The sequence below is a fragment of the Heliangelus exortis genome, chromosome 6, assembly GCF_036169615.1.
Source record: "Heliangelus exortis chromosome 6, bHelExo1.hap1, whole genome shotgun sequence".
Lineage (NCBI taxonomy): Eukaryota > Metazoa > Chordata > Aves > Apodiformes > Trochilidae > Heliangelus > Heliangelus exortis.
This window is the reverse complement of record NC_092427.1, coordinates 32,845,068-32,864,207: the sequence shown is the minus strand read 5'-3', so window position 1 is coordinate 32,864,207 and position 19,140 is coordinate 32,845,068. Positions and strand designations below refer to the sequence as shown.

The 19,140-nt window shown below is 40.6% G+C and overlaps 1 protein-coding gene across 5 annotated transcripts in view; it reads left to right on the top strand.

Annotated features, from left to right (window-relative positions):
* Positions 1-18,794, top strand: part of SMARCAL1 (SNF2 related chromatin remodeling annealing helicase 1) — a 36,925-nt gene extending 18,131 nt beyond the window's left edge. For all 5 annotated transcript variants that reach the window (XM_071747761.1, XM_071747760.1, XM_071747759.1 and 2 more), the window contains 8 exons: positions 6,780-6,920; positions 12,029-12,247; positions 12,912-12,982; positions 14,533-14,635; positions 15,729-15,911; positions 16,404-16,504; positions 17,992-18,088; positions 18,472-18,794. In XM_071747761.1, coding sequence (XP_071603862.1) covers positions 6,780-6,920; positions 12,029-12,247; positions 12,912-12,982; positions 14,533-14,635; positions 15,729-15,911; positions 16,404-16,504; positions 17,992-18,088; positions 18,472-18,678 — 1,122 coding nt within the window. In that variant the 3' untranslated portion in view covers positions 18,679-18,794. The remainder of the gene's footprint in view (positions 1-6,779; positions 6,921-12,028; positions 12,248-12,911; positions 12,983-14,532; positions 14,636-15,728; positions 15,912-16,403; positions 16,505-17,991; positions 18,089-18,471) is intronic.
* The last annotated feature ends 346 nt before the right edge of the window (positions 18,795-19,140 follow it).

The following is a 19,140-nucleotide window of genomic DNA, read 5'->3' as shown; positions in this document are numbered from 1 at the left end:
TCAACTCACTTCAGGCTTTTGATGTTTGAAAACTTAAGCAGGAGGTCCTATTTCATGAGCAGTTTGAAGTGCAACAATAAGGGTGAAATAGCTGAAAATGGTGGAAAACAACAAATTTATCTCATTGTAAAATACTTGAAAAGCAGTCTAATTCTTTCCTAGTTGGAGCATCAGCTTGTCAAAAGTATTTGCAGCCTGCAAGATACGAGAGTGAAATATGGTAGCTGTTAAGTGGAGGTTAATTGCCTGTATGAGCTTAACAAGAATTTATAGTTTTACTCTGTCACATCACTGGTCCTAAAGATTTGAAAACTGGTGCTTCTGAAACTAAGTTTGTCTTCTGAAAGCATTAAGAGTTTCATGTTCATATCAGGCATTATCTCACCTGCAAACAGCATACAGTACCAGATGTTTTGTGTTAGATATTTCAGATAAATTTTATTCTCCTGCTTGCAGTCTATACCTTCTAAAGCAAGTATTTGCTTTAATAGCCACTCTTCTGCCCTTCTTGCTTTCCATCAGAGCCATTTTGCTCTAAAAATAGCCCCTTTGGCAGCTTTTTCTTGAACTACTTGTGAGTGATGCTGTTCACTACTGACATCACAGTAATGCTTTCATATTTGGCAGAACTGCCAAAATAGGGGTTTTCAGCACTCGAATGCTGGATGTAACCACTGCACTCTATCATCCTTATAGTAAATACTCAGTGGGGTAAAAACGGGAGTATTTTACATGATTATTTGAGACCATTGAATAAGAGGCATAGATAAATACACTGCTGAAGATAATATTATGCTCTTGCCTGCTTTATGTTAAAAGGATTAGAGCAGTAGTGGGGCTCTTAGAGACAAAATAAATCTATCAGTGGGGAAGTCCTTGATAGATACACTGCTTTTAGCACCTCAGTCCCTTCCTTCAGGTCACAGTGTAGAGCCATGGCAGTGCTGTAACCAGAGCTCCTAGAGCCTTCATGTGCCTTGTTCTAGCTTTTAAGCATTACCACTTCCAGCTGTTCTTAACGTTGCTACTTTAAAATTTCTGAAATTGCTATAGTTGCTTGTATTTCCTACAAGGTTCCCAACATCCTGAAGCATGAAAGCTTAGCCTTGAACTTACTTTTGGGGACAGAAAAGAAAGAAAAACACATCACAAATGCAATCCTTTGTCCCTTAGGTGCTACAAAGATTTACAACTCCATAATGACACTGGACAGATCCAAATTTAAATGTTTGAGCTTGAAATGCTTCTGTCACTTCCATCCTTACTTAATGTCTTCTTTTTATCTTGATAGAACCTGACCTGTGACTTCTCCATTTTAATAGTAAGAAAAATACAAAAATTGTTACGTGTGTTAAGACAGAACTGCATAATAGTCAGATTAAATAAATACATTCCTAATAACCATTACTTTGGATACTAATTTTTAATCTGCCTTGTTAGACAAGAAAGCTGAATCTCCACCTCTGAAATGTTTAAACCAGTTGCAGCATTTAGAGCCTCATCGTAGGTGTAATATCTGACATTGACCAGTTTTCAAAATAAAGTGGTATTTTTAGCCACTCAGTAATAATTCATCTTTTCCTGCTCTCTTGTATATATTGCAGAGCAGCAGCTGTGGTATGGAATTATCAGGCAGAACTGTATATTAAGCATGTAGCCTAAGTTTGTCAGTTGGGAACTTCTAAAGATTTTTTAATATTAAAAAAAACACACAAACTCTGTGTGTGCATTGTTCATTCTGTGTGGTATTTGTTGTCTTTTGTGACATACTTAGACACTGCCCTGACAGAGATCTAGGAACATTTTGCTTGTGACAGTGCAAGGTGGGACCAGAAAGACTTTTTGCTGACTTTTATAATGGCTGGATATATGCAATGACAATGTTTGCTGTTTCAGAGTAACTATTTAGAAGTGTTGTGCCCAATTTATTGTTTGGACAAAACTCTGAGAGGAACTTACCTTATCTCACTGTTTATGTAATTGTAAGCTAAAATTGTAGCAGCAAAATTTTAAGGCCAGATTTCTTATTCCCTTCACATTCCCAGTGGATGTGTAAACTTGTGGGTGTGCAGACCTGTACATGGGGGAGAATGCCACCTGGTTCCATGTAGGTGTATGAAGCAGAGTTTGCACACAGTCTTTATGCATCCCAGCAAAATTATGGAGGCAGATGGATTAAAAGAACAACAGTTCTTTGTTTTGGCATGTGGCAAAATTCCTGCTTTTGCACTGGCCAGTCTGTGCCAGCAGCTGTGTGAGATCTGTCCCACACCTTCAGCATCTCTCACGATACTCCAGAGGGTTAGAAGTTCCTGTGTTCAAAGTGGTCCTTTTCTTTTGTTTCCACACACATCAGAGTGTGAATAGCCTCATGCTGTTGGGCTTTGGTTGAGCCACTATTTTCAGGCCTGTTGCTTGTTCTAATCCAGAGCTGTGTCAATCAGTAATAAGACCTACTTGCCACTTTGCTGTTTTTGTTTAGTCTTGTGATGGGAACTAAGTTTTCCTGGGCATACTGACAATACTGGTTGTTCCTTTCGCCTGTGCCCTGCATCTGCTGCCTTCAGAGGCAAAAAGTGTCATGGTATTACACCCTTTGTAGCAATTTTGGCCTTTTCCTTTCAGGATTAGACTGGCCCAGAGATATGAACGTTGGAGGGGGAGTATACATGCTGCCAGTATCCATAAAATGGCAAAGCCCAGGGGTGTAGATGAAGAGGAAACAAAAAAACAGAAGTTTTTCACTCATCTGTGGCAGGATCTCTTGGGGACTGGAGTGAAGAAAACTCTGCATTCTTTGGCCAGCCAAAGTGCTGCATGGTCTTTCTTCTTCTGTATTTGGATGGAGTATTGCAAGGCAGTGGAAACTGGGGAAGGTCCCAATGGAACATGGATGAGTTTTTTTGGAAGCATGTTAGTAACTTCTTGGTGAAGAACTGGGTTAGAAACAGAGGAAATACTATCTAATCAGAGATTCTAGTGGCATAAAATAGTCTTATGCTTGTTGTGGTCCTTATGTGCTTTGTTGCACAACATTTTTGTAATGTTACTAATGTGATTGTTCCTATTGAGCTGCTGTTCAGGTTAACAGCATCATGCACATCCTGATGTTTGCAGGGTTAAAGGTCTTTGTTTCTATTAGGGAAGTCCAAATACATTGTGTGGCTGGAATCTAATACTCTTTCTGCTTGTTTTAATCAAGAGATGCTTAAAAATAATAGAGGGAAACAGGTCAGTGCTGATGGCAGAAGGTGAGGAGGGAACACAAAAATCTCCCTTTCCAGTGGGAATTAAATAGTAGATATCTTTAGGCATTACAAATCCATATGGTTTGGGTAAATAAGCCTTTGCTTGCTGTCATCTGCTGAGAGAAGGAACTTAATCTTAAAATTGGAGAAGTTGTGAGTATTCAAAGCTGCGTCTTAAAATCTGCTCTTACCTTCCAATTTCCCTTCCTTCTCAAAATAAGGAGGCAGTGTAATTTGCTTCAGTGGTGGCTGATCATTGCTATTTCAGCACACTCCCTGTCTAGATGCCATTTAAGAACAGGGAAAGGAACCTATGTTTTTTGGAAAAAACACTGTAGGATCATCTTATGAAATGAAAAGCCCTGTTTTACCCAAGTACAGAAACAGACTCCTCAAAACATCTGCAGCCCTTTCCCTTTATCTAATTTTTTATCATATCAGATTATTGTTATATGATGGCCACTCTCAGATTTTTAGACTTCACAGGATAAGGTATTTTTATTTGAAGCAGTTCAAAATGACAGTGTAAGCAAAAACTAGGGACACAAATAATTGTATAGCAAGAACCAGCCACACTTATTTAAATAAGTAAGTCAGTCTGTTAGCTATGGCAGAGCTCATGTTGTGAAATTCATTTAATACAGAGACAGTCATTGTATGTTAATGAGGGTCTTTGCATGTTCAATTAATTCTGTGTGGCATAGCCCCTCTCCTCACCTACTCCCTTTCAAATCAATCGTGTGTTGCATTTTGACCTCTAAACCATTTCATAAAATATTCTTTGACTTTCAAAAGAGACTTTTGTATGTGTTGTCATAGCTGTGGAATTAATTATTGCTGGTGTAATATGTGTGCAAGGGTCCTGCTGCAAAGCCACAGTTGTCTTACATTACTCAGTAAATGTGGGCTACAGAGCATGTCTCTACGAGTCGAGTCATTGTCAAAGTTCTCTTAAGCAACTGCACAAGAAAGTAGCTGAAGAACAGTCACAAGGAGATGTAAGAGTGAGAACTGCATCTGGGGAAGACTAAATTTCATGCCTACCTGTAGATGTTCTATGTGGAAATATGTATCAACTGATTACAGATCTGGTAAAACGTCCTTTCAGGTGTTCCATTTTATTCTTACAGCCCTCAGAAAAAAGAGGATAAGCTCTCAGTCTTGACAGCACAGAGGGTTCAGCAGGAAACAAGAACTAAGCAGAGACTTCTGTGCAGGAGCAAATCTCTGTTGGCATCTACTCAAAATGTGTTGCCATTAGAAAGAGATGTGAAGCAAAGCCATTTCCCTCATCCAGAATTTAAGTAAGCCTTCAGCACTAGGAAACTTGTCTTTCCTAGGATTTTTTTTTCCCTTCTTTTTTCTCTTGGGCTCCCTCTGTCTTTGGTTTTGAAACTGAAAGGAGTCCTTGGGATAGTAAGTTAGATCACCAATGTTCTACACAGTTTTCTGGGATAATTTCTTTGAGCTCTTCACAGCTTTTGTGGATTTAGTTCTTTGTTGTTAGTTTTGTTGGGATTTTTTTGTTGTTGTTGTTGTTGTTGTTCTTGGTTTTTTATTTCTCAATAATTTAAAATTATTAGTTTGTAGAATATGTATCACAGGGTAAGAGCTTTCAGTGGTTAAATACCCTATCTGTTCAAAATTAAGTTGTGCACAGTAGCAGATGGAAAAGTTTAGAATTCAAATAATCTGTAATTTTGAATTCTTTCTTTTGATATCTATTTGGGGATTGGGGAAAGAGCTCAAATGTTTTGACTCCTGGGGAATCAGCATTGTCTTGTGTAGCTCCTGGGATGCACCCTCTAAAGAGGAGGACCATTGAGAATGGCATAAAACCTTTCAACACAGTTTTATCTGTGTTTTATTTAATGTGTCCTTGGTCTGTTTTCAGTGAAATTTTCTTGTTTTAGCTTGATCCAGAGTTATTTTAAATGAGCTGTTGGTAATTCCATGACATCCATGTTGTCTTTTCATAGCAGTGGCCTTCTGTTAGTGCAGGAGGAAAAGGTTTCATTTGGAGGTTTCTTGCACGTGTAGGACTGCCCTCTGCATTTCAGCAGATTTCTCAGGATGGTGTCAGTGTGTCCCTTAAAGGTTTCTGCAGGGTATCAAATATTGTCAAGTCTCTACTCAGTTTTCTTCTGCTGTCACCCGAAATCTGAAAACTGACCTAATTTCTGCTTTGTACCCTTGTTTCCTCGTGGGATCTGGTATCTTTTCTTTTGAGTAGCATGGGCACCACTGTCTTCTGTGAACTAACTCACCTTCTGCCACGTCCAAAGGTTTGACATCTCCTTTTATTTAGTTCAATAATATCCTTCTTTTTTAAATGCTTATGGTGGTGATTGCATTTCCTTCTGATCTGTTTAATAGAGATTGAGAGAGAAGGCAAGTCCCACCTTGATTACAACCTGTACATAAATATCTGATAAAGAGGCCTGAAATTAATTTCCGGTAGCTGATCTGTGAACTCTTTTTTTCCACCAGATTTGGCTGGCGAGTGGATGAATTATAGCTGAATAGATTTGGGTGACTGGTAGATCACAGTGAAATGATAAAAGAATTTCATTTTCCTTTTCATTTCAATGTGAATGAGCTGTTGGTACAGATGTCACTCAAGAATCTCTTTGTTATTTTAATGAACCTGCATTAAACCATCCAGGAAATTATGAGGTATTTGTAATTCAACTACTATATATGAATTTGCAGCAGTAGAAACTCATAGCTCTCATCTAATAATAGAATTAGATCACAATGGAGGTATGAGGGTAGAATTGAATCTTGGAGGCTTCTATGGCTACACTGTAATTTTTTCCTGACTTTTTGGGAGCACCAACTTTACATAGAGGTTTCCTACCCTACCCCTTCCTGCCTTCTCTACAACACATGTTTTACAGGTTTTTACAAATTGTACATTATTTGTATTTATTAACTCTTGTTCTGCCATCCAGCCAGCTGTGCCTAGACTTACCAGGGCTGTCAGGTGGGCATCTTCTGGTCCTGCTGTCCTCTGGTTTTTGGTTGGACCAAACTGCTAAGCCATGACATAGCTTCCCCCTAAAAAGACAAAAATCCTGAGGAAGACAGTCTGTTTATGACATGCTGTGGCAGGTTTATTACAAGAAAATTTATTTTGGTGATGAGGATGTACCTGAAAGGGTGTGTCATTTTCCTATGACATCTGATGCCAAATGAAATGTTGAGCCAGGCATAAGGTATTAATGTGTCTAGTGGGTAAATGCCAGTTCAGAAAGTAGTGTCATAAAAATTTATGTCCCCTTCCCTTACAACATATGGCTGATGAATAAGAAACAACATTATTTGCCCTGCTCCATAATAATTTTAAGCACTGTCCTTGAGCGTGTTCATATACTGAAGGCTGAAAGGATCTTTGAAAGGTGAAGTACTCTGCCTCTTGGGTGCTTGCCCAATGGCTCTAGGATTTTCTTGCAGGACTGAGGATGACTGTTTAGCAGACTGCTTATATTGTAAGCAGTATAATAACAATGCTCCATTTTGCTTTCCCAGGCTGCCAGGAGGGTGATCTTGCTTTCAGGAACCCCTGCCATGTCACGTCCAGCAGAGCTCTACACGCAGATCGCGGCTGTCCAGCCAACCTTCTTCCCACAGTTCCACTCCTTCGGGCTGCGCTACTGTGATGCCAGGAAGGTACTTCAGGGGGGGGAGGCTGCAGACAGGGACTGCACATTCAACCAAGATGTGGAGGCTTTTTCTCTCCTTTCTTCTTGTCTCATGCTGCATCTTTTTTGAGAAACTTTCATTCCAGAGTAACGTTTTCAAAGCCCTCAACCTGAGAAACTCTAGGTGCTGCAGTGGGGGATGTGGAGTTAGTAATGCTTCTTGCTAAATGATGCTAATGTTCAATCTGCTCCAAAGGCCACCAAAGTAAAAAGCTTTAATAAATAAATTAATGGCCATAGCTGGGGAAAGGAGTACATTCTAATAAGATCTTGTCCCCAGAACATTTTAAATGGGCAGAGCTAACTGTGGGGCTAGTTTCTAGTCTGATTTAGTGACTGTTTAACGAAATAAGGTCTCTGTTGCTTGTGATTTTTGGATTTTATACCTCCAGGTAAGTAAAAAATGAAGATTTATAGGTCATTTTTATATTCCACCACACTTTAATTCAGAAAATGTATGTGGTCCTTAGCATATATTGACAATAAGTTAATGTCTCTTGTCTCTGCCAGCTGCTTAGCAATAGTTTCAGCGGAGTCATTGAGTCCAACCACTGCAAGATCTAGGCTTTGCAGGAAGCCAGCATTTGCAGCTATGGTGGCTAGTGTCTGGTTTTTGCCCTCAATATTGGCAATATTGATTTGACATTTCTAGGGCTGCTGTGTGTGTTGGAATGCACAATGCTGAGAGAAGGGCTTTTGTTGCTGCCTGTTGCACAAGGGGGATCGTAGGATCTTCTGTGTTGGTTGCACAGATGCAAAAAGGAGAACCCTGAGTTCTGATTTGGTATGAGAGCTCTCTAATTTAGCTTGCCCTCCAGTTCCTCCACGACAAGCATTTAGCAGTTAACGTGTTACAGAATGGCTTGGCAGTGTGAGCGTGGACCTGGAATAAGTGCATGGACTTGCCTGCTGTTCTTGAGCATTCCATTTCACTTCTTGTGCCTCATTTTCTGTAGGACTGGCAGCAGAGTGGTTGAAAACAACACCAAATGACCATTTCAGCGCTCAGAAATACTTGCAAAAGAATTGAACATCATCAGTGTATCCATAAAAATAGTTATAGCTATTTGTAGAGCTTTTTTCTCTTTTTAGGTAGCTACATATGCCAGGTTTTCATCATGAAGATTTATATTGCAGTCTTGTATAAAGCCTTCAAGTTTCCTTTTTTGTAGATCTGAATGTCCACTTTTACTTCCATAGCTGGTGTAGTGTTCTGTGTATGTCCAAATGTGCAGGATAGATGAGTAATTCATTGGGCTTTGGTGTTTGTATGCTGATGCCATTGATTAGAGCAAGGCCATTAAGCATGCAGAATCATAGAAGTTGAGTTCTGGAAGATGACAGCATTCATGTTAGCAAAACTCTGCTTTTCTGGCAGAGGATAAACTTGCTGTTCCTCCATCCATAGGATACGGAGTGAGAGTCACATCTGCTGAGCTTTATTATCTTTGTTGAAAGATTCCTGTCTGAGCACTGTCCAGAAAGCTTCCCAGAGGGAAATGAAGAGATGCAGTTTAATCTTGTTGGTTTTCTGCAGTAAAAAGGAAAGTTGAATTGCAGTGTGTGAGTCTAAATAGGTTTGGAGTTTCATAAACCCTTTGAGAGTAAAGTTCTGCATGACTAGCTCTTGCCTCAATTACCAGGCATATGGACCTCAGGTAAGATGTTGAATTGGATAAAAGAAATAAAATTGTTTTGCATGATTCAGGTTCTAACAGTGTATTCTGAGTAAATGAGTTTTCACCCTACAGTGAAACTCAGCATGGAGGTTACAGTCTGTATCAGCTCCCCTTTAAAACCTCTGCAGGGTTTCCAGTAAGATTTTGTTGCTGTTTGCCCTTTCTCTACTAGACAGTTGAACATTACTGGTCTTCTCAGTGCTCTCCTGTGACATTTTGCTACAGTGAATGTCATAAATATGAGCCTAGGAAGAATTTGGTTATTTAAAGAAGTAGGGCTGCTGGAAATTAAGAGATGTGGATAGTATTGGAGGAAAAATGAGACTGATGAATATTGGGTTGCCATAGGTCCACTCAGCTGTAAGTAAATTAAAAGGTATTTTGATGATTGTGGCTGTTCTGCCATGACTGTAGTATGTCCCTCTTGTTCCTTTTTGCATCTTTAACCTCAGATTGTGTTAGGAGTTATATCCTCTCTTAAGAGCTGTTGTGATACTTTCACTGTCATTAGTTAAATAGATTCTTCTTTCTGTCCTGAAAGGGGCAGCATTGTAAGTGGGGGAATGTAATTACAGAGAACCAGAGAGCTGTTGCAAGGCTTTTGGAGATCTGTCAGGATGAAAGGTGCTATGTAAAAATGTTTTTGGTATTAATAATAAATCTGTTTGCATTATAAGATGAAAGAAAAATTGATAAACCTGAACTACTCAATTTAAAACTAAAATCTGACAACATTCTGCTTGCAGGTAATAAATTTTGTGACAGAAAATTGCAAGTATCTGGCAGGTATGATTAGAAAAGGTATAAAATAAAAGTTTGTAATTTTCTAATTTAGCCTCACATCATCTCTACTCTTAAAAATGCAGCAAGTGAAATGTCACTTGCTTATTTACAAAATATCTCAAGACAATTTCTCAAAATACATGCTGTGAATTCATTTTTCAAACAGGGTGATGTTGGCAAATATTAAATAATTTCTATCTGAGCACATGCTCTGAATTTGTAAGAGTTTGGCAGCTTCTGCTAAGACTGTAATAAGTTTACTGACTCATGTAAGATGCTGTAACACTTTGGTAAGAAAATCACAGTTGGATGCATTTGTTCTGGAATGTTATGGATCAAAGCCAGATGTGTATTTTGGCAAAATAAATATCCCTCTTTTTTTCTCTCCCATAATAGCATATACTAAACTATATTTTAACAATTCTGAATATATCTTCTTTTTATCACTAGCTTGGTGTAGAACAGAAGTAGCATGTTTCCTGGTTGGCAGATTGTCTCAGCAACAGTCACCATAAAAGAAATATGGTAATCTGGACATTCTGCCTGTATATGCTTTGTAATATGACAGTAGATAATACATTGGCTATGTGCCTTGTTCTTTCAGTTTTGATGATGTTAGTCTTCTGAAATAGAATTGTGCTACGTGGACACAAAACGTATGGATCACTTGTTATGGAAGTGGAAAGTGAAAAAAGAGGGGCTGCAGAGTAGAATGAAGCAGCCTGAGGAGGGCTTCCAGGCCCTTTAGCAGGTCTTGCTCAGCAGCCTCATCAGTGTTGATCCCTGCTACTTTGCTCTACCAGTGCACTGAGCAGTGTGGGCAGGGGGCTTAGGAGGCTGGGTGCAACACCAGGTGGGTCTGAGTGTGTTCTGTACATCTGTTCTGCTACATCCACAAAGCCTGAAGAAATTCAGAAAGGGGGCACAAAGACTGGGGCTCGGTACTGTCAGCTTTCACCCAGCATACCTAAAACTAATAAACCCAGCTAGATGTGAACCAGCTTTTCACAGGCCTGAGGTATGCATCTGCATTGCATTCCTGGTTTCAGGGAGGCAGAGGCAGAAATACCCATGTTGGCTTTTTGAGGGCTTGCTTAGATCTAGGTGGACTTACTGCCTCTAGCTGTACACCACTGTGCTGGTGACAGAGCCAAAGTTTTAACTCTGCAGGATCCAAACTGGCTCTGTATCTAGGCTTTGAATTGCTTCCTGCTTTAATGAACCAATTATGAATAATCAGACAGTACTGTAACTATGTGGGCACAGATTAATTCAAACGAATCTGAAGTCATGTAATGGTACAACACAGCATATTGGCATCAGTGCAACATAGCAATAGAACTGCAGATTGTCCCGTTATGCCTCAACCCAAAGTAGGAATGCTCACTTGGAAATATCAGAGGTGTCTTAATTGCTTATGAGCTCTTTGATTCCTCCTCATCCTGTCTTGTAGTATGTTCTCATTCCTGTCCTGTCAAAGCACAATTCCTTAGTAATGTTACTAACCTCATGGCTGGTATGATTTATTTTTTTTTCTTATGCACTCTACAGGAGGGTGGAAGGTGCAATGAATACTTTGGAGCTTTTTTGTATTTTACTTTCAGTTCTGTGTTGCAGAAGGTTTCTCTGTGAAGGTTTTTAGCTTAAGCATGTTTGTCCTCTTCTTCAGGAGAAAGGCATGTCATCCTTTCAGTCAGCATAAAAAAAATTATTGGTCTCCTGTTCAAAAGAAAGTTGTTTAAAGATGTTTCTTTTGGGGAATGTACCAACCTTGCTGCAGCCTTTTTCAGCTTACTTGTTCTTTCCTGGAGAACAAATGATAGGCTGTGGAGTTATGAGTAGGAGAAGTGATGAGCTGAGCTAACTGAGCATAGGTATAGTGTGCACACAGGATCTTGGAGGATAGAGCAGGTTCAGAGGTGAGTGCTCCAAGAAGAAATGAAGGGTTTGCTCAGGGGAGCCTTGAAGTGATGGTACTTTGAAGATACAATACTTGGAGTCATGTATTTTGGACCACAATTTATTTATGATTTGGTTGAGTCTGTGACAAACATAGTAATGGCAGAAACAGAGTGTGTCAGGAAGCAGACCAGGAGACAGGTCACAGTGGAAAACAGGCAATTTTGACCTAGCATTTTACTGGGCATATCAGAGAAGCATAACATCTCTGTGATAGTGTTTGGGTTAAGAATGTTTGTCCTTATGCTGTTAGAGAAGACTTTTGTGTTTCTTTCTGCTTAAAGCTGAGGTAAATGTGTGTGCAGGACTGCAGTGAGTTCTGTTAGGTTGCCCAAAGCTGCAAATGGAGTGCAGAAATGCTTTTGCTATGTGAGGATGACAAGTCCTGTGGTAGGGATCCCTACTGTTCCATGTAGTGGTCTTCCCTGCACCTCTGTGCCACTTGTAGGTAGAAAAAAGAAAAATCTATAAATACACTTCTCATGTTGGATAGATTCCTTTTTACACTTCTCTTACTGCCATTTTTGTTGAATCCCTTTTCCTAATGGCCTTGTCCAGTTTACCTCTAAGTTTATTCTACTCTGGGATTTCCTACAGACCACAAGTGTCACTCTCTTGTAAGTTTGACACTGATAACTGCTTTGATCTTTTGCAGATGCCATGGGGTTGGGACTACTCAGGATCATCCAATTTAACTGAGCTAAAAATTTTGCTGGAAGAGTCAATCATGATCCGACGTCTGAAATCAGATGTGCTTTCCCAGCTTCCAGCAAAGCAACGCAAAATGGTTGTGGTGGCTCCTGAAGGCATTAGTGCAAAGACCAAAGCTGCCTTGGCAGCTGAAGCAAAGAAGATGGCCAAAGGTTATGGAAGTGTAAGTCAAAAACTGTTTTTGTTGTGAGCCACTGGTGTTTCAGGTACCTTTATTTAAAAACATCAGTGGAAAAACAGCTCCCTGAGTTCAAGGAAAGGTCAGAGCCACATTTCATGTGAAGGCATAGTGGAGGGCTGCTGAAGGCACAGTTCTATATGAAGGTACAACACAATCAAAACAGCATAACTTTTTTTCCTTTTTCTTCTGTCTTGCCTTGTAATGCCATTAAGCCTTGTTGAGCTGTGTTTTGAACAAAAAATGTGAACTGTATTTTTGCTTTTTTTCATCGTTTTTCTTTTATGGATGGAAAATGCATGTTCTAGGCTTCTGAGTTGCCAGTACAGTTCTGTAAGGACTTAACAGTTTTTCTGTGACTCTTTTAGCTGGGAAATGCTTTCTCAACTAAAACTACCTTCATTATATGGTTGTCATCCAGCTTGTAGGACTCAGACAGTAGAGAGGTGTCAGAATTAGGAGTGTGAGTATCTGTTATGCCCAGAGGCAAGTAGGAGACTTCCCCCTCCCATCTCCTTTTGTTGTGCATTATAGGTTTATTTTTTTCTAGCAAAGTGTTTATTGTCAGCCTCAGACATCTTGAGATCTGTAAGCGAGAAGGAGAAAAAGGCATTTCCGAGATTCACACTTACTTATCTTTTCTCTGCAGAAGCAACAAGAGAAGGAAGCTCTTCTCCTCTTCTACAACCGAACAGCAGAAGCTAAAATCCATTCAGTTGTGTAAGCTGCATGTCATTGCTTCATTCTTGCCTAGTAAAATGTGTTTTTTTCCACTGAGAATGGGTAAACGGTGCCTTAAAGGTAACAGTGCAGGGACATGAAGCATAGCCTCAAGCCAGCTTAGAAAAAAATTATTTTAATTACAATACAGTCAACATTTGCTTCTCTGAGTTCTTAGGCTGAGTAAGTCTTCTGATTTCAGTCCAGATATGGATCTGAACTGTCATTTGAACCACCTAAAATTACTCGGTGTTTGGGACTTGTATCACATTCCCTGGCATGGGCCTTATTTCAATTTAAGGTTGGGGAGGAGTAGTGAAACTAAAAGCAGCAACAAAATTTCAAGAAAAAAAATACTGCAGTCCTTCTGCAGCAGGAACCCTGAGCCAAAAGGCTTATGAGATCAGCCAAGTTCTAGTTGTAGCATGCTTTAATGATGTCACAGCCCCTACTGAAGTTCTTGACTCTTACACAGAGCTCACATGGGACCTCAGTAGCAAAAGTTTTCTATCACAGGTGTGCTTTTAACTCGGTCTTCCCTAGGAATAACTTTCTTCTGTGGCTTTCCATGTCCTTTCATCCTTGACCTCTTGTAGGGATTGCTAATAACACAGAAAGAGTTTACTTTTCCACAGCCTTCTGAATGTAAGGACCAGCTGATGTGTGCTGTGTGATTTCACAGTCTCAGACCTTGCTGCAGAATCTGCCTGTTTGGCACAGAACTGCACTTCAGAGTCCCAGTGCTCGTGGAAGAGCTTTCTTTTTATGTTGGCGAACAGTTAGAAGACATTCTTCCTTTTATGTTCAGTTGCAAGTGTGAACTGAATATAAAACCATGAAATACTGTTTGCTTTACTCTCTGGTAGGAGCTAGTCCATGTTTTTTTCCCTGCAGTTGAGTAGCATTTAAAAAAGCACTTATTAAAAGCTGCTAATATACAGTACCATCTAGTTAATGGTACTGTTCTTTGATCATCAGCACCTCCCATGTCTCACCCTTGATGACAGTGTCTTCCGTTGCTTCGACTGAAATATTTAGATTGTTAAGCTGTAGTAAATGGTCAATGTGAACCATTTCAAGAAAAGCTGCTATTAGGGTAACCCGATGCAAGTGTTTAGAGACATTTTCTTCTAAAATAAACCCAATTCTAACTTTACATAGAAAGAATAGCTATATACAGATTAGCCTACTGTATTGTGATTGTGCAAAAGTTAGAAATACAGTAGGGTGAATGAAATTGTCAAGTAGGTGTAGATGACACTTGATTAGACTGAGATGTTATATTTCAAGTAGGATATAATAAATTGATTGATGCAAAAATAAATGTAGGCAGCTGTCCAGCTGCAGCGAAGAAAAATTAATTTCCTGCAATGTCTTAATCTGTAGGAGGCTTGATTTGCTACTTGCATTTTGCTGACAATTTTTTATGCTAGCCTATTCCTAGTTTCTGTTTATAGATGAGCAGTATCTTTGAAATTTGTTGTGAGCAAGCCTGTATTCTCTCAACACATAACTTAAGAGTTGTGGGGTTTTTTTCCTCTTTCATGTAGAGAATACATCCTGGAATTACTGGAAAGTCGGAATGATAAATTCCTGGTGTTTGCTCATCACAAGATAGTGCTGGATGCAATAGTTGCAGAGCTGGACAAGAAAGTAAGTAATTGACTGAGTTGTCTTAACTGTATCACTGTTGCAGCTTCAAAGCTGTTTAAGAGTTCCCCAGAGTTATGGCCAGTCAGAGAGTTTATGAAAGTTAGTGGCAGAGAATTTCTACTTGTGCTTCTGAATGTGTCCTTCACTGAGGGAGCTGAACTGTCAGGGTGAATGCTGCACAGATGCACTTTGTGTTAGCCTTTTTTCTATTTTATGTTCTTTAATCTTTATCATCTGCCCTTGAGCTTGTGAATTTGTAGAGGAGTGGTACTCAGTGTGGCCATCTCTGCTTTGTTCTTCAGGCCTTGGAGAGGGAGAATGTAACTAGTCCAGCTATGTCTGCCTTCCTTGGTCTCTGATGCTTTCACATCTTTGAACAGGGAAATTGTAATGCAACATGATAGACCTTCTAATAATTCTTCTGACTTCAGAAGTATTTGGCTAATCATTCACAAGAGACTTCCATGGCAGCCCCTGAAGAGTTCTGGGTCATGCTGAGGAGCAGTGTGAAGGATGGTTTAAGTTAATATTCCAAACTATGAACCACAGCAGTAGTGATATTTTGCTGCCTCCGTGGCAGCCTCTTCCATTAGAGCAAGGAGCTTGGACACTGCAGAGTTACAGCCCTGCATCACCCAGGTTTGTTGTGGTTCTCACAAGCCTACCACAGAGTAACTGAGATGTCTTGGGTCCCATCTTTTCCCATCTCAAATAGGGGAAGACTTAAGGAGGTTGAGGTTGTATCAGCTGTAATGTCAGCACACAGGAACTGTTCAGCTGCATATTCAGCCAGTTGCTTTTGCACTGTACCTGAGTTGCCAGCTTGTTGCTGTCCTTCCTGTTGCTCTGGCCTGATGAGACAGCAATAGACATAAGAGCAAGTCATGCATTGTAAACAGAGAGGGAGTACCCTGTATGCTGAGCTACTCTGCCTCTGTCTTAGATATGAGGAAAAGTCTTAAAAATACACCTGTTGCCTTTTTACTTTCATGGTTCTTCCAGGGGGAAGGGAAACAGAATCCATTAAAACAGGGAGGATATGAGAATGGGAACACAAGGCCTCTGAAAAGTATGAATTTCTGCCTTTTCACAGCACGTTGAATACATTCGCATTGATGGGGCCACACCTTCAGCTGAGCGGCAGTCTCTGTGCCAGAAGTTCCAGTTCTCAGAGAAGCAGGTTGTGGCTGTCCTGTCCCTCACTGCTGCAAACATGGGCCTGACATTGTCTGCTGCAGACCTGGTGGTATTTGCAGAGCTCTTCTGGAATCCGGGGGTATGTGTCCTGGAGGGAACGGGGGTCCTGGAGAGCAGAAACGTTGGTGCCTGGGAGAAGACGTAATGGCCAGGACACTTTCTGTAGAACTTTTATTACCTTCTCTGATGGCTGCTTGTCTGTGCATACTGAGGTGCCTGGGCTTGAACCAATGGGGATGGTTACACAGCTTGCTGGCTGAAGAAGATGGTGTGAAAGGGAAGCATGTTCCTATTTCTTAACTTGGCAGAGCTCTCAACAGCTCACCCAGCCAAGAGCTGAAATGTCATCACTGTCTGTCATCAGTGCTGACCCTTCACCTCTGAAAAGTGCTCAGTGGCTTTTGGGAACTTGGTGCACCAGATTACATCTGGGCTTAGTCTGTGTTTGAGGAAGGTGTTAAACAGAGAAATAGTCACTAAGCACAAGAGCAGTCTCTCTGTTCTCTGGTTCTTATGCTTTTTCTTAGATGTTGCAACTCTCACTTCTTCTTTGTCATGTTTTTACATAAAGATTTTGATCCAAGCAGAAGATCGGGCACATCGAATTGGACAGACCAGCTCTGTTAATGTTCACTACCTGGTGGCCAGAGGCACAGCAGATGACTACTTATGGTATGAAGAGAGAAAGACACTTTGGCTCTCCTGTCACCTGTTTTCACTGTTTGTCACATATATGATCCTAGGTGCTTAATGTTAATGCTGATTTCCACAGCTTGCAAGGGGAGGAGCAGTAGCTGCCAACTGGGGTGCTGTGAGCTGGTGACACAGCCTGGCCACAGTGGACCATAACTAAGTGGATGAGAAGCAGGAGGAATAAAAGTAGTTATCTGACAAAGAGAGGGCTGTTGAGAGAAATTCTGGGAGAGCTGATGCATCTAAAAGCTTCACAGCCTCTATATAAGGAGAAAGAATTGCGTTAGATACAGCCCAGAGCATTCATGTGCTGGGGTAAGGTAAAGTGCTAAGTATGTTCAAGCAAAGTCAGTGAACACTGGAGATGGTTCAATGTATTGTGGGCCAGGTCTGAGGAGCAGTCTGGCTGCTGAGTGGATAGTTGTGGTCTGAGTTTTTTGGCTGCAATGAGAGCTGTCATGGACACTGGTCCTCAAAGCTGGGGAATCTGACATCCAGGGGAAGGCAGGATCTGAGGAATCCTTAGTGCTGCAAGGGAACTGACCTGCAAATGATGAGTAGAAATTATCCACCAGCTGGTTTATTGAAATTCCTAAATTACATCTTTATTACCTCGTTTAAAGGAACGAATGAACTAAGTGAACTTGTGCACTTCCCAGAATATCATGATGGCAAATAATTATAACCCTACAATGCAGGGATCTGGAAATGTGATGCATCACCCACGTTTCATGGGAAGTTAATGACAGTAATTCTGCCTTTATTTGTGAAATGCTGTCCATGCAGTCATTAATGCTTAATGGGAAGGAAATATGGCTCTTCAGAGGACAGTGGCATCATTTTTAAAGGCAAGAAAAAGAACAAGGAGAAAAGGCTATTTGGAAAGTGCATTAATTGTGCTGTGGCCTTGGGTTCTTTCAAAGTGTCCATTCTGCAGGTGCAGTTAGGACCTTTAGGACCAGTGATGGATTCTTCCTTCTGCATTGGGAGGTACCCTAGAAATGCTGTTTTATTAATGGGAATTACTATTGCCTGCCCTGGAGACTGAATGCAGGGGTTGTTGGGCCTCTCTTTAGCAGCATCTTGTTCTGACTTCATACCTTTGGTGCTGCTTCAGTCAATTGGTTTCCCTGTTGGATATGTGCATTCTCAAAATACAGCCTGAAATCCTCTTTTTGTTATGTAAATTGGATCAATACTTACTTAAATTGGATTGACTGATATTGGTAAGAGGTTGGAGTAGTTTACCTTTAAAGGCCCCTTCCAACCCAAACCATTCTGTGATATCTTAAGACAGCATATAGTCATCATAAACAAAAGCAGGACAGGTTAAGGAACTAACAAGCTTTGGTAGAAAAGCCATCTTTATACCTGTTGTATTTTTTTTTTTTCATTTATGCACAGTAAATGACACAGTGTCCTTGCATATTTTCTTCCTTTCAGTATTATCTGTTTATCTCTCCTAGGCCAATGATTCAAGAGAAAATTAAAGTACTGGGGGAAGCTGGTCTTTCTGAAACCAATTTCTCTGATACAGCTGAATCTACTAATTACTTCCCTAAGGTAATTGACCTCAAAGAATATTGATGGTCCCTGGGGGAGGCTGAATGGGCTTTGGTTTGTGGACATTTAGATTGGCAGGTGATGGCTGAGCTGAGTTTATGCCTGTTCTACATTTAATGCCACAGACCAGATTGTCCAACTCCTCCCAAGATCCACACCTTGGCTTGGTCTCTTGACAGAGAGTTCCCAAACCTGCTACATGCAAGGAGACATGTTAACCTCCAGAGCATATATATGTATGTGTGTGTGTGTATATATATATATGGATGGATGGGTTATTATAGGAGGTACACACACATGTACATTGTCCTGGGGAGTGCCCTCTGACTGTGTGTTTTTATATGGCAATGTGGATGCACATTCTGTCTGTTCTGATTTCTCAGCCAGATCCAAAACAGAAGACCATCTATGACCTTTTCCAGAGGACCTTCTCTGAGAAAGAAGGTGACGGTGATGAAGCTTTGCTTTTGGAGGCAGTTGATGCTTGCAGTGAGTTTGATTCTGGCAGTGCCTTGCAAGACACAGAAGGAGAGATGTGTTCAGGGAGCCCTCCCAAAAAGCGGCGTAATGAGGAGTTTATAACAGTGTAATGGTGGCAGCAAAAAGCAACTAAGAGATTGGGGTTTTTTATTAAACAAGAGAAAACAAAAGCAATCAAGTATTCTTTCTTGAGTTTGCAAAAATAAAAGGCTTCCAGTTTTCTGTATCTCTAGTGTACTTCATCTCAAAGGACAAGAGGGCAATTGGATGGTGTGGAAGATGAGCAGCACACACCTGGTAGCCTGCAGGTTTTGCAGTCCTGGTTTTGCTGATGACTTGAGTGTCCGTGGGCAAGTAGCATACTGCTTTGTTTCAGCATGTCAGCTTCCACAGTTGTTTTGTTTAAAAAGCAGATAATGGCTGTCTGTCCACAAGGCTGAACTGTAGTGAAGTCTTTAGTTCTCAGCAGCTGCAGAGCACTTAACAATCAGTTTTCCATCTCCAAGAATTTTGTCTCTATTTATAGGAGTCAGTTCACTGGCAAACTTGGCCCTTACTTGGGTCCCTCACAA